This window comes from Selaginella moellendorffii, unplaced genomic scaffold (genome assembly GCF_000143415.4).
Source record: "Selaginella moellendorffii unplaced genomic scaffold, v1.0 SELMOscaffold_1, whole genome shotgun sequence".
Taxonomy (NCBI): domain Eukaryota; kingdom Viridiplantae; phylum Streptophyta; class Lycopodiopsida; order Selaginellales; family Selaginellaceae; genus Selaginella; species Selaginella moellendorffii.
In genome coordinates, this window is record NW_003314262.1 from 593,773 (window position 1) to 606,380 (window position 12,608).

Genomic DNA, 12,608 nt, shown 5'->3' on the forward strand with positions numbered 1-12,608 from the left:
TAGGAAACCACTCCCACATCTCTATCATATGCTACAAAATGTCTAGTAAAACGTAAGTCCAAGTTATCTACGCGGACTTAACGCGCCTACTTTTGACGCGAAAAAAAAAACAGAGCAGAAAAAAAAAGGCAAAATTCCGTGAGGAAAAGGGGGGGTTCTTAGTTGGAAGGCACAACACGGGTCTCTTGTGAGTTGCCTAGTGTCTCTCAAGCGCTGTTTTCTTGGTGATCTCTCCCTCTCTGCCTCTTGCGCTGTGGCTTGTGTTTGAGCCACGAGGTCCTCCAGCGCAAAAAGAAGAACAGGAGCAAGTACAAAACAAAGGTATTCAAGATGGTTCTCACAATGACCTCCGAGGCGGACACCAGCCTCCAGTCCACGTTTGCTTCTCGCTACTCGCAATCCTCGGTGTCAAGGTAAGAAGAAAACCATCCCGAGTTCTCGACCAAAATCGCATTTTTTCGCCTCGCCACGAGTGGATCTGGCCCTGCCGAGATCCATCCTGGGATTTGTCTCTCGAGATGTCGAGGCTCACTTCTTTTCATTTCTCTAGGTACCGCATTCCCGACCAAGAGACGCCCAAGGATGCCGCCTATCAGATCATCTCGGACGAGCTCATGCTGGATGGAAATCCTCGTCTCAATCTCGCCTCCTTCGTCACCACTTGGATGGAGCCCGAGTGTGACAAGCTCGTCATGGCCTCGCTCAACAAGAATTACATCGATATGGACGAGTATCCGGTGACCACAGAGCTCCAGGTTCGAAAAGAAAATATCTCTCGAGCATGACTTTGCATGTTTGCATTGTTTTTTTTAATGGTTTTTCGTGAAACGCTAGCGTTTTTTTTTTCTCTTAAATTAATGGTTTTTTGTTTTGCTCGTAGGATCGATGCGTGAACATGATCGCTCGGCTGTTCAATGCTCCAGTGGGAGACTCGGAGCAAGCAATTGGAGCTGGAACTATTGGTTCTTCCGAGGCGATAATGCTGGCCGGTTTAGCTCTCAAGCGAAAGTGGCAAAACAAGAGGAAGGCCGAAGGAAAGCCATGGGATAAGCCAAACATTGTCACTGGATCAAACGTCCAGGTTGGTTTCTCTTCAGTTTCGTCAATGAAGTTTTGTTTTGTGCATCTTTTCTTGGAGAGAATGCTGAGAACTGTTGATGAAATCACCACAGGTTTGCTGGGAGAAATTCGCTCGCTACTTTGAAGTGGAGCTCAAGGAAGTGAAGCTGAGCAAGGATTACTACGTGATGGATCCACACAAGGCGGTGGAGATGGTGGACGAGAACACCATTTGCATTGCAGCCATCCTTGGTTCCACTTACAACGGAGAGTTCGAAGACGTGAAGCTCCTCAACGAGCTCTTGGAAAAAAAGAACAAAGACACTGGGTAAAAGATCTCTTTGTGTTCGTCGAGGAAAAGCTTGAAACTTTTCTTTTTTTTTGGCCTTAGATGGAATACTCCTATCCACGTTGATGCCGCCAGTGGAGGATTCATCGCTCCATTCCTCTATCCAGATTTGGAGTGGGATTTTCGATTGCCTCTTGTCAAGAGCATCAATGTGAGTGGCCACAAGTATGGATTGGTGTACGCTGGGATTGGCTGGGTTATCTGGAGAGGCAAGGAAGATCTTCCGGAAGAGCTCGTCTTCCACATCAATTATCTTGGGGCCGACCAGCCAACTTTCACTCTCAATTTTTCCAAAGGTTCTTTGAGTGTTCTTTTGTTCTATCACTCTCTTACCATTCTCTCTTTTACCACAGGTGCTAGTCAGATTATAGCTCAGTATTACCAGCTCATTCGTCTCGGCTTCAGGGTAAGTTTAAGAACAAAGAACAATCTCCTTTTTCTTATGGATTTCTACACAGGGATACAAGTCTATCATGCAAAACTGCCAAGCCAATGCTAAAATCCTGGCTGATGCTCTCGTTGCCACTGGCCGCTTCGTCATTCTCTCCAAGGAAATTGGAGTTCCAGTGGTAGCGTTCTCGCTCAAAGACCGCAAGAACCACGACGAGTACGAGATTGCTGACCATCTCCGCCGCTACGGCTGGATCGTTCCTGCTTACACCATGGCTCCGGATGCCCAGGATGTTACGCTGCTCCGAGTCGTTGTCCGGGAGGACTTTAGCAGGACTCTGGCCGATCGTCTCGTCTCCGACATTGTTGCGGTGTTCAAGTACCTGGACGCTCATCCCCCTCGGCTAATCCAGGCTGTAACCGAAGCTTTAGCCAAGGATCCGGAGGTCAAGAAAGAGCTCTTAGATGCCGAACCGGGGGAGGTGAAGGCCCAGCTGGATCTACGAAAGAGTTCCGTGTTTGAGGACATTCGCAACTCGCAGCGAGCTTTCAAGGTCTGGAAGAAGTTCGCGCTAAGCAAAACAAACGGTGTCTGCTGAGACTGGTGACTCTCGAAGTGCACATCCTATATATTTAAACCTGTGGCAAAGAAACCATTGATTGGTATTGAATCAACTATATAGATATAAACACGCACCTGATGGAGGATGGTCTCTCAGCTCCAATTCTTCTGAGGCTTGTGAAATGGACTTCTTTCCATACTGGTGCGTAGCGGACTATGTTGTGGACTGTGTAGAGGCTTCTGAGCGGGAGAGTGTTTCATCGGACTTGGCAAGGGACTGTGGCGAGTCTCGAACGCAAAAGCCTTCGGGGTGCTTGCCTGAGAGACGGTTGCCTGATACTCCTTTCGTATGTTCCAGAGGATTTCCGCAGCTTCTTTCATACTTGGTCTGTCTCTCCTGCTAGGTGCTGCGCATTTGAAGGCCAGCTCCGCGAGCATCTCCAGTAGAGTCACCAATGGTGGATTCTTCGGAAGGGCAGGGTCCAAAACATCCTGAATATTTCCCTCGACAAACTTCTTGAAGGCCTGTAAGCAAAACTTAAAATCCAATCATGACCAATCCCGCGTCATTTGCTTACCCATCTAATTGTAATGCGCTCGTCACTTGGTCTGGAAAGCTCGATTGGTCTCCTTGCCGAAAAAATCTCCATGAGCAAAATGCCAAACGAGTAGACGTCACTTTTCGTTGTGAGCTGATATGTTTGAAGGTATTCGGGGTCCAAGTAACCCGCCGTGCCTTTGACCTGTGTTGAGACATGAGTTGCTCCCACATCCGAAGGCCCGACTCTCGAAAATCCAAAATCCGCAACCTTGGCTCTGCAGGTGTCCGTGAGCAGGATGTTAGACGACTTGACGTCCCTGTGGATGATAGGCTGCTCTGAAACAAGGACACAAAGAGTCATTACAATTGGCAATAAGGGAGTTGAAGAAAGAGATCTTTGAGACAAATGGTACCTGCATACTGGTGAAGGTACGTGAGAGCGTGAGCTACGTCGATGGCAATATCCAGCCTCGTCGAGAAATCAAGAATGTTATGAGCATCTTAAAACCCGAAAAACGTAAGTTCGTGTTTAAACATGAAAACAGGGCTTACCATCGAGGTGCTGGCGTAAATTTCGATTCGGAACGTACTCAACAACAAGTATGCGTTCCCGCTCGTCCTCATGATAACCAACGAGTTTCACGAGATTTAAGTGTTCAATGCTGGACAGCATGTTAACCTCGTTTTCAAACTCCTTGGTGTGACGAGTCTCAAAGGAGTCCTGAAGTGGCAGAGAATTATATTTGTGAAAATGAATTGGAAATTCTTACCCTTTTTGCTCGCTTGACCGCAACCAAAGTGCCATCCCTGAGCTTTCCTTTGTAGATTGTTCCAGAGGAGCCACCTCCAATCTTATGACTGGATGAAAAGCTTCCCGTGATTCGGTTAAGTTCGGCCATTGTGAACGTCAATGCCCCCGACCCTGTCGTGCTCATTTTAATGCAAGACGACGCCGGTTGCGAAGATAAAGAAGTTCCCTCCTTTGGAGAAGAAGATTTAGAAATGTTCGCTGCAAGAAAAACCAAAATCGAGTAAAAAACATTCGAATTTTTTTCCAAGCTTACATGATTCATCCTTTGGAAAGGTACGAGGCTTGTCGTTCTTGTGCTTGGCTTGAAGACACGGGCACAGGACCAAGCAAGTCAGAAGAGTACCAGATCCAGCGACTAAGATCATCGAGCCAGCACCTCCTCCTACTTTGGCTTGCTCAAATCTACCAAACTTCCGACCATAGCCTTCCACTGTTGTAAAAGACTTGGTCAGAAAGTTCTATACGCCAAAAAATTAGTACTCGTTGCAAATCACCTTGTCGCTGCTGGAAATCCAAACCATCTGATTCCTGGCAGTGTACGCGCCCGATCCCCAGAAGAAAAACCAGTAGAACGATACCTTCGATCGATATTTGATCCAGGAACACCGCCATTTCTTACCGCGTCAAGCTCCCATACAAGCGATTTTCCTGCGCGCGCATTGCAATGGAGTAGCAAAAATTTCGATCAAGTACCTCGAGCTGGAGCCGCGATGCCGCTACTACCGCCTTCCTTGACCAGCTCACGAAGAACCCTAAAGGGAAAGCGCTGGGCATTGTGAGTGGACAGAAACGTACATAATCGCCACGCTACTTTAAAAACTAATTGTACAACGTGGCACAATTCATTTCTGCCACGTGTACATCAGGATGAGCGCTACTCTTCGTGGCTATGGCGCTTGTGGCGCGTCCCATGGGGAATTTAGGTCATCGCTCTCGCGGAAGAGCGACAGCGCGAGCGCTAGATTTCTCTACAGCTCTTTCATCAGAGGAGGAAGGATTAAGTCGGCGAAATCCTCGACGCTAGGTCTAGCTTGTTCTTCCCAGAAAAGATCGCTGTACGAGATTCTAGGAATTGGGTTGGAGGCGTCGGATTTCGAGATCAAGGAGGCCTACCGGAGGCTCGCCAAGGTCTATCATCCAGATCTGGCACCGCCAGAGCTCTGGCCGCAGCACCAAGGCAAATTTCTCGAGGTCCAGAGAGCCTACGATGTTCTCAAGGATCGAGCTGCCAGGACCGAGTATGATTCTCAGATGCAAAAGCCTGGGGGATTGGAGGGGCTCGATCGCGAGTGGAGGGGATTTAACTGGGAGACCGATCAGTGCTGGTAGAAAACAGGATCTAGAGATGCTAGAGTTGAGAGTACCTTGTTCGTGCTACAAAAATCTTCTCCTCCCGGGGTCACCCAAGAAAAAGGAAAACTTCGCTAGAGTTGCTGCCTCCTCTTCGACAATAGCTTGCTCAACTTCGTTGCTGCTGATGTCAAGGATGCTTTCTTCGCGGATTTCTCGTCCTCTAGAATCGCCCGGTGGCTCAATCTAATTTGCCCTCGCGAATTCACCTGGAAAAACACGGTTATGTTTTTAGAGAACCAGCCGAGAGGGGAAAGAGAAAAAATGCCATCTTTGTTACCTCGATCACTTTGACATCCAAGCGCTCACCCACAGCCACGAACTAGAGTGGAAAAAATAAACAAAGAACTTAGAACAGTAGGACGTGTGAAACTCTCGACTTACTTCCTCTGGCCTTGACAATCTGTTTGTAGTTAGCTCACTTATGTGACAAAGTCCCTGTAACAACCAAGAAAGAAAAAGATCCGCGTGAATTTGCGTGATAACTCTCACCTCTCGACCAGGACTAATCTCCAAGAAACACCCAAACGATGTCAAAGATTTCACGGGGCAATTCCTACAGAGGGCAAAACAACTGTCAAGCATTGTGATGCACGCCAAAAAAGGTGCGCGTACCTATATACTGTTCCTACAGTAGGATCGGTCGTAATACTACGAATTTTCTCCATTGCTTTGTCAACCTTGTCTCGGTCTTTTCCAACTATGCGGATCTGTAGCCATACGACTTAGTCACGAGATTTTGTCGCGGCAAATGTACTGAAATTTACTGACCGAGCCGTCACTGCTGACATCTACTGATTCTACGCCCGAGTCGTCGATAATTTGCCTCACAGTTTTACCGCCGGTTCCTACAACCATGTTTACTTTCTCGCGACCAACCTGGAAACCAAAAGGCATCGATACGTTGTTCATAGAAGAATGAATAAAATCGCACCTTTACAAAGTCAATGAGGTCGACATGCTTAGAAAGCTTCGTCGATGGCGGAGGAGAGCACATTGTCATTTCCTCTACAAGAAAATGCGAGTCAGTGGCAGAAATTTTATGAAAGAAAAACGAAGGTCTCACTGAGAATATGACATCTTGCAGTTTTAGCCTTTGAAAGGGCTCGCTTCAGGATTGACAAGTTGATTCCTTGGACCTGTTTAAGTTTTATTTCAGAATGTAAGAAAAGACAATATATCCATTGAATTGTTTTTCACCTTGAGGTCCATCTGAAACGCAGTGATGCCTTCCTTGCTACCTGCGACCTGATTCCCATAAAGGAATAAACTATTACCAACGAAAGTGAGGCAGCTTGCAAGCAAACCTTCAAGTCCATATCGCCACAGGCGTCCTCGGAGCCAAGAATGTCCGTCAGTATTACGGGTCCGCCGCTACCACCGTATTCTTTTGGATCCAAAATAAGGCCCATTGCAACACCGGCAATCGGACACTTGACTGGAACCCCAGCGTCACACAAAGCAAGATAAGCTCCACACACAGATGCCATGCTGAAAACACAAAGTCGCGGATTATTATGGAACATTAAAGGAGACGAGAGAACCTTGAGGAGCCATTGCTTTCGGTGATGGTACTCTCAACGCGGACTGTGTATGGAAATTTGCTCGGAAATATAGGCTCAAGGGACCTCTCGATAAGCCTTCCATGACCAATTTCTCGTCTGCTAGCAGGGCCGATGCGACCAACTTCCCCGACGCAGGAGTGAGGGAAAACGTACTGCATGCCATGATCTTTCAATGCTTCGTGTTTTTAAATTTTAAGCAGACTTCTACCTGCACGTAGAAGCGTTTCACTTCATCAGCATCAGTGACACCGTCAATGCGTTGCGCCATATTATCACCACCCAGTATAACAGCTACTAAAGCCTACCGGATATGGCTCGTCAGCGTTTCACAAAAATGAAAAATCAGCAAATAGTAACCTGCGTTTCTCCACGAGTAAAAATCGCACTACCATGAGCTCGAGGAAGCAGATTACACGAACAACTGATGGGCCGAACATCTGATATTCCACGGCCGTCACTACGCACTTTCTCCTACACCGTCCATGATTTTCTCGTTAAGACTTTAAATGATCTTTACCTTGGCAATTATTGATTTCAAGGTCTTAGAAGTGTACTCTTTGAAGGCAAGCTTAACAGTGGCAGCATCAAAAAGCTAGATAAAAAGCACCACCTTATTAGCAGCTCAAGTAGATCTCGAGGTACCTTTGTGAAACTGGTTCTCGGAGTAGGCGTTATATGGACATCGCCTTGGTCAATTTCGCCATCTTTAATCTCATCCTCATCCCATACGTGCGCATACTCAAGCTGCTCTCTAGTCTTGGATAATGCCACGCCTTCCTCGGTCAGTTTTGACCATACTTTCTTTTCCAAAGCAGTTATCACTGCAGCGCGAGGCTGCTTGCCGCGTATATGAAGAGCCAGGTAAAGGTCATCTCCCACGATTTCCTGCAAAGAAATAACTCGTGCGTGAGCAAACAACAAGGCGTAAATTCATTGTAAACCTTGATTCGTTCCTCTAGACCGGAAGTGGAAAACGGTGCCTTCAGAATGCGTTTTTTCCTTCCAAACTTCTCTCCAAACTCCTCCAGCTCCTTGCAAATTATCTTCACTGCACGCTGCAAAAATGTGCTACGAGTTAAGTGCCATATCCAAGATTTAAATGCTCCACCTGGCCTGTTTCTACTGCTTTCACCAATTCATCCTCGCTAAGTAAGTTGCAATATCCCTGATGAACAACACGGTCATCAATGTCATTACAAAATTGTATACCTCGATCATGAGCAGACCATCGCTTGTCCCTGCCATTATCATATCAAGGCTTGATTTCGTAACCTCGCTAGCTGTCGGGTTGAGAACATATTTCCCATTGATGTAACCGACTCTTACTCCAGCCACAGGCTTCAAAACAGGAACATCTGAAAGTGCCCTGCAACGCACTAAGTTAGCAACAGCGCTGTCGCAAAAAAAAGTAGCTTACAGAGCGGCGCCTGCAGCAGTAATAGCCAGCGGTTCAGGCAAATGCGAACCATCATAGCTCAAAACCTACAAATGCAGCTGCAATGTATACGTAAATAAGGAACTCCGTTCTTTTCAGAAAAAATATTTACCCAAGAAAGCACTTGTATCTCATGAAAATACCCTTTCGGTATCATCGGTCTTAAAGGCCGATCCACAAGTCTGGATATAAAAACCTGGCAACCACAAACTCATTACAACTATCCGCAACAGTATTTTTGCGCTTTTTACCTCGCTGTCTCGTGGCTTCCCTTCTCTCTTGTTAAATCCACCACTGAAATGACGAGTGGCAAAGTGATTATTTGTAATGCATAGGAAGCACAAACCTTGTGCGACCAGCAGCAGAGTAGCGCTCGTGATAATGCACGTACAGCGGAACAAAATCAGATGGCTCGCTCGCCTCAGCAGAAGTACAAACAGTCGTGTACAGGATCTGTTGAAAAGAAAGAACACGTCAGAGAGATGGCAAGACCAAAGAACAGCTTAAAACTCACAGTTTCTCCATCGCTGATTGTAACAGCACCACCAGCTTGCCTACCTATCGAACCCGTTTCGAGAACAATCTACACGAGGACCAAAACGTACCACGAATGAGCAGAAAAACGAAAAATGCCAACGCTTACCTGTCGATCACCAACTGGAATCCGAACGGAATGCTGCTGCCGGCAAGGACCAATGCAAAAATCACCCAACTCTGGCTGCAGCGCTGGCTCTGCAAAAGAGGTGGTACTATCGCTGTCCACCACGACCAAATTCTCCTTTGTAGCGCGAGCTTTCTTGATGGAAACCTTCTTCGGGCCAGCCTCTGGATCCCCAGAAGAAATGGACGTGGTACTCTCACTGTCTAACACGACCATATCCTCATTTTTAGCACGAGCTTTCTTGATGGAAACTTTCTTGCCGTCAGTGATGGAAACTTTCTTCTCGCCATCTAACAAAGTCACTGTGTCCTTTCCCTCGGAGGCTGTTTTTAACTCGTTCGGCTCCAAAGGAACTACCTCCTCCTCGTAGGTCTCCTTCTCAGCCTCTTTTACTTCTCCGACAATCGCTACTTTCTTGCTCCTTTTCTTCACGGCAATCTCTAGTGATGCGGTCTCTTTCGCTTTCCTAGCCGCGGCTATGGGCTTGGATCGTGCTTCCGATTGAATCCACAAGCGCCTGGCGTCGACGCTACCCCGAAAGGAGTAAATGGGAGGCAATGCGGGTAATCCCAGTGGCGTGATCAGCCGCGAAGACTTGCAAGGCCACATTGGCGCTGCTCCTGCCGTGAATCTCACTCACCTATCTCATCCTCGCGCGCGCCGCGCCGCCCCGGGCATTTCTCCGCCCTGGAAGAAGAGAATCCCTAAACCCTAAACCCTAGAATGCGGGGATAAGATTAAATCCTCTTTGTGTGGCTCTGGCACGAGTGGATCAACTAACAAAGGACGCTTCTCTTTCACCTGAACAGCAACTGTCACGGAGATTGTTCTTTGTTTTTTCTCGCGAATTGGGCAGCGAATCCCCTGTTCTTGCGAGAGATTCCTGTGCGCGCTACCGTTACTTCTCTGGAAGAAATGGCGATGGACGACGCTGTGCATTGTGCTGCTCCAGATCTAGAAAACCAAAAAAGCCCTGTTCTTCTTCGCCCATTCAACTTTGTCTGCTAGAAGAGAAACGAAGAATGGAATAGAAAACATCCCCGCGCGTCTCGTTCTAGCCTCGAAACGTACCTCGCAACGAATCACGGAAGAATCTCTTCCCTCTGCTGGCAGTACTGTATAAAAGGCCACACCTAGCTCGAAAACTTTCGACCTCCATTCGCGACTGTGACTACAAAAAGAAAGAGAGAAAAGAAATCGGCATCTTTCTCCCACTTCGATCTCGAACCGATGTTCCGGTTCTTGATCGCGGCGCTGCTCGTCGCTGCTGCTACGGGAGCGCTCGAGAGCGAGAGAAGCGTTGTTCCAGCTCTCTTTGCGTTTGGGGACTCGCTGCTCGATGCCGGAAACAACGTCTACATAGCGAATTCCTCCGCGCGTGTCGATTTTCCTCCCTATGGAGAGACTTTCTTCCACAGGCCAACTGGAAGGTTTACAAATGGAAGAACCATCGCCGATTTTCTCGGTAAGTTTGCCAAATGTTGTTCTTTCCCCTTTTTCGTTTTCCAAGTTGCATGCGCAAAGACCGATTGATGTTCTAACTGAAGTTTGCAACTTCAGCTATGCATCTCGGACTACCATTGCTTCGACCTTCGCTTGATCCGGCTGCGAACTTTTCCAAAGGAGCTAACTTCGCATCTGGAGGGAGTGGATTGCTCGAGTCGACGAGCTTTGATGCTGTAAGTTCACACCAAAATTCTCTTTTTCATTTCCTTGTTGTTGCAAAAGCTCCATTTTTTCATCGATCCTGAAATCAAGTTCCTCACTTACAAAACGCTCTTTTTTCCTTTTCCCAGTGCAAGATCATTTGATGTCATATTGTTCCAGAGCTAAAAATCGTCTTTTTTTTTCTTTTCCTTTATCTCTACAGGGTGTTTTCTCGATGAGCAGCCAGATCAAACAATTTAGCCAAGTTGCTTCCAAACTGACCAAGGAAATGGGGAATGCCGCTCATGCAAAACAATTCCTTTCCCAAGCTCTCTACATCATCACAAGCGGCAGCAACGATATCGGAATCACCTATCTTGAAAACACAACTCTCCAGCAGACTGTAAAGCCACAGGAATTCGTCCAGGGCCTCATTCATGAATATAACAAAACCATCCTGGTAAGGAAGAAACCTTGATCTTTTTCTCCAAGAACAAGAAAACAATGTTTTGGCGACAGGCTCTTCACAGACTCGGTGCGAGGAAAATGGCGATTTTCGAGCTGGGAGTTCTTGGCTGCACGCCATTCTCTCGGCTCGTCGCGAGCACCATGAACGAGACTGGCTGCCTCACACAAGCCAATCAGATGGGCGTGCTCTTCAATGCAAATCTCGAGCAGCTTGTTCGTGATTTGCGATCCCAGCTTCCGGATATGAAGATCGCTCTCGGCAAAACGCTCAACATCTTCACTGGGATCCTCAACAACGCAACACATTATGGTAAGTTACGTAGCCACCATCTTCACTTTTCTTTTTTCTTTTTTTTTCTTTTTTTGCCCTTTTGGAATTAATTAATTGTTATATGTTTCATCATTTCCCGGCAGGTTTTGCGAGCACGACATCTGCTTGCTGTGGAGCGGGGCCTTTTAATGCAGGTGTCAGCTGTGGGAGAAAAGCTCCACCAAACTATCCATACAAGGTGGCCACCGGAAAGAAACCGTCTAGATTTCTCTTCTGGGACAGAGTACACCCCACCGAGGTTGCTTACTCTCTCGTCTTCAAGCAGCTGTGGGGTGGAGATTTGGGAGCTATAGAGCCCTTCAATCTCAAGCAATTGTCCACCATGATAGATTGACAGCTTATTTTTTTCCTAAGGAATGTACTGCGTATTCCTTATATAGATGTCTAATTAAATTTTACTTGTGTTTTCCTCCCTTAATTTCAAATTAACCATAAATAATTATTAACAAAAATAAATTAGTAACTTAAAGTTATCAATTTATTAATAAATAGTTAGAAATATTCCAATAAAATGATAAATAGTCAAGCACAATTTATACACTGGAGGACTTGCCAGGTTTGTATTGTCTCTTGAATTTGAGTGTTTGTATTGCCAATTGGTTAGCTTTTATCAAGTATCCTTTCATTTATAGTCAACTATTTTATTTTAAAACTTTAGGATGTATATGTTGGATCTTAGGATTGAAGATAATAGAGATTTGAAAGAAATTAGCAAAAGAGTCAACCATAAAAAAGAGGGCAATAACAGGGAAGTTAGGCTAAGTTTCATCCTGTTCTTGGAAAGAATAACAGTGTTTAAAAGTCCTAGTGAGTAAAGAGGAGAGAGATTGTGAATTTTAGAGTGTTTTGGAAAGCTTTGATTGTAACTTATAGTTAGTCACTAACAACAAAGCATCCTTAAGCAGTTTTGTAAAGTAATCTTTATTTGCTTTTCTTACAACTTACTATATTCTCTCTTGATCTCCTAGCATTGATTCTGTTGGATTGAAACAGCCACAAGATAATTATAAACCCAATTGGATTTTGCAAGTTAGAAACAGAGTGTCACCTTTTCTTGGTTGGGTAAGTTTTTAGTGAACAAGGTTTCTTGAATCCTCGTGTAAGGAGACTCTTGGATGGGAACTACATGTACATCTACCACATTAGGTCCTCATATCTTTGTCTGGAAGCCTTATTCACTTTATGCTTTTGCATTATTAATAGGGCTCACTACCTAGGCAAGAATATTCAGTGGAGTTTGATTGTAACCTCCATCCTAGGCAGAGGGTACCAAGAAATTAATTGTAGCTAAATATTTTAAATTTTATTTTCTTATAAAGATGGGATATATTGACTAGAATTTATTCCACTATAGACTTATACTCAAATAAATTGAATGTGGTGCAAGTTTATAGTTGTACACTTTCTTGTTACCTAGAATCACCAACAAAGTTCATCTC

At 45.8% G+C, this 12,608-nt stretch overlaps 5 protein-coding genes across 6 annotated transcripts; 3 read left to right on the forward strand and 2 right to left on the reverse strand.

Moving 5' to 3' along the window:
• The first annotated feature begins 145 nt into the window (after positions 1-145).
• Positions 146-2,526, forward strand: LOC9656547 (glutamate decarboxylase). Its single transcript, XM_002961338.2, has 7 exons — positions 146-413; positions 551-755; positions 881-1,081; positions 1,173-1,387; positions 1,451-1,704; positions 1,762-1,814; positions 1,867-2,526. The coding sequence occupies exons 1-7, from the start codon at positions 331-333 to the stop codon at positions 2,395-2,397; spliced, it is 1,542 nt and encodes a 513-aa protein (XP_002961384.1). The 5' UTR covers positions 146-330; the 3' UTR covers positions 2,398-2,526.
• On the reverse strand, positions 1,820-5,115 carry LOC9656548 (calmodulin-binding receptor-like cytoplasmic kinase 2). 2 transcript variants are annotated; one of them, XM_024679420.1, is made up of 10 exons: positions 5,077-5,115; positions 4,406-4,464; positions 4,207-4,360; positions 3,966-4,142; positions 3,672-3,910; positions 3,454-3,622; positions 3,315-3,401; positions 2,939-3,237; positions 2,496-2,885; positions 1,820-2,437 (listed from the first exon to the last, which is right to left on the reverse strand). In XM_024679420.1, the coding sequence occupies exons 3-9, from the start codon at positions 4,322-4,324 to the stop codon at positions 2,514-2,516; spliced, it is 1,461 nt and encodes a 486-aa protein (XP_024535188.1). In that variant the 5' UTR covers positions 4,325-4,360; positions 4,406-4,464; positions 5,077-5,115; the 3' UTR covers positions 1,820-2,437; positions 2,496-2,513. The 2 variants fall into 2 exon arrangements, with proteins under 2 accessions (XP_024535188.1, XP_024535182.1); XM_024679414.1 differs by having other exon boundaries at positions 2,298-2,885.
• Positions 4,484-5,065, forward strand: LOC9629649 (chaperone protein dnaJ 11, chloroplastic). Its single transcript, XM_002961339.2, has one exon. It carries the CDS (start codon positions 4,580-4,582, stop codon positions 5,039-5,041), a length of 462 nt encoding a protein of 153 aa, XP_002961385.2. The 5' UTR covers positions 4,484-4,579; the 3' UTR covers positions 5,042-5,065.
• LOC9656549 (probable polyribonucleotide nucleotidyltransferase 1, chloroplastic) lies at positions 5,033-9,421 on the reverse strand. Its single transcript, XM_002961805.2, has 24 exons — positions 8,706-9,421; positions 8,577-8,645; positions 8,409-8,515; positions 8,314-8,356; positions 8,175-8,258; positions 8,045-8,109; positions 7,837-7,993; positions 7,736-7,792; positions 7,569-7,682; positions 7,270-7,512; positions 7,145-7,219; positions 6,985-7,098; positions 6,836-6,928; positions 6,607-6,779; positions 6,370-6,553; positions 6,263-6,310; positions 6,129-6,201; positions 5,997-6,070; positions 5,834-5,941; positions 5,678-5,772; positions 5,555-5,618; positions 5,447-5,500; positions 5,343-5,384; positions 5,033-5,271 (listed from the first exon to the last, which is right to left on the reverse strand). The coding sequence occupies exons 1-24, from the start codon at positions 9,330-9,332 to the stop codon at positions 5,137-5,139; spliced, it is 2,898 nt and encodes a 965-aa protein (XP_002961851.2). The 5' UTR covers positions 9,333-9,421; the 3' UTR covers positions 5,033-5,136.
• A 486-nt stretch (positions 9,422-9,907) lies between these two features.
• LOC9629650 (GDSL esterase/lipase 6) lies at positions 9,908-11,573 on the forward strand. Its single transcript, XM_024684629.1, has 5 exons — positions 9,908-10,188; positions 10,284-10,402; positions 10,594-10,830; positions 10,890-11,148; positions 11,253-11,573. The coding sequence occupies exons 1-5, from the start codon at positions 9,954-9,956 to the stop codon at positions 11,501-11,503; spliced, it is 1,101 nt and encodes a 366-aa protein (XP_024540397.1). The 5' UTR covers positions 9,908-9,953; the 3' UTR covers positions 11,504-11,573.
• Positions 11,574-12,608: the final 1,035 nt, after the last annotated feature.

Excerpts from the sequence above, each read along its gene's own strand:
- LOC9629649 (XM_002961339.2), top strand. The coding sequence starts at position 4,580 with ATGAGCGCTACTCTTCGTGGCTATGGCGCTTGTGGCGCGTCCCATGGG.
- LOC9656547 (XM_002961338.2), top strand. The coding sequence starts at position 331 with ATGGTTCTCACAATGACCTCCGAGGCGGACACCAGCCTCCAGTCCACG. Across the intron at positions 1,082-1,172 it reads TCACTGGATCAAACGTCCAG|GTTTGCTGGGAGAAATTCGC; the intron begins GTTGGTTTCTCT and ends AAATCACCACAG. Across the intron at positions 1,815-1,866 it reads TCATTCGTCTCGGCTTCAGG|GGATACAAGTCTATCATGCA; the intron begins GTAAGTTTAAGA and ends ATTTCTACACAG.
- LOC9629650 (XM_024684629.1), top strand. The coding sequence starts at position 9,954 with ATGTTCCGGTTCTTGATCGCGGCGCTGCTCGTCGCTGCTGCTACGGGA. Across the intron at positions 10,403-10,593 it reads AGTCGACGAGCTTTGATGCT|GGTGTTTTCTCGATGAGCAG; the intron begins GTAAGTTCACAC and ends TTATCTCTACAG. Across the intron at positions 10,831-10,889 it reads AATATAACAAAACCATCCTG|GCTCTTCACAGACTCGGTGC; the intron begins GTAAGGAAGAAA and ends TTTTGGCGACAG.
- LOC9656549 (XM_002961805.2), bottom strand. The coding sequence starts at position 9,332 with ATGTGGCCTTGCAAGTCTTCGCGGCTGATCACGCCACTGGGATTACCC. Across the intron at positions 8,516-8,576 it reads CAATCAGCGATGGAGAAACT|ATCCTGTACACGACTGTTTG; the intron begins GTGAGTTTTAAG and ends TCTTTTCAACAG. Across the intron at positions 8,357-8,408 it reads TCTGCTGCTGGTCGCACAAG|TGGTGGATTTAACAAGAGAG; the intron begins GTTTGTGCTTCC and ends TCGTCATTTCAG.
- LOC9656548 (XM_024679420.1), bottom strand. The coding sequence starts at position 4,324 with ATGGCGGTGTTCCTGGATCAAATATCGATCGAAGGTATCGTTCTACTG. Across the intron at positions 3,402-3,453 it reads TTTACGCCAGCACCTCGATG|ATGCTCATAACATTCTTGAT; the intron begins GTAAGCCCTGTT and ends TCGGGTTTTAAG. Across the intron at positions 2,886-2,938 it reads AGCGCATTACAATTAGATGG|GCCTTCAAGAAGTTTGTCGA; the intron begins GTAAGCAAATGA and ends TTTTGCTTACAG.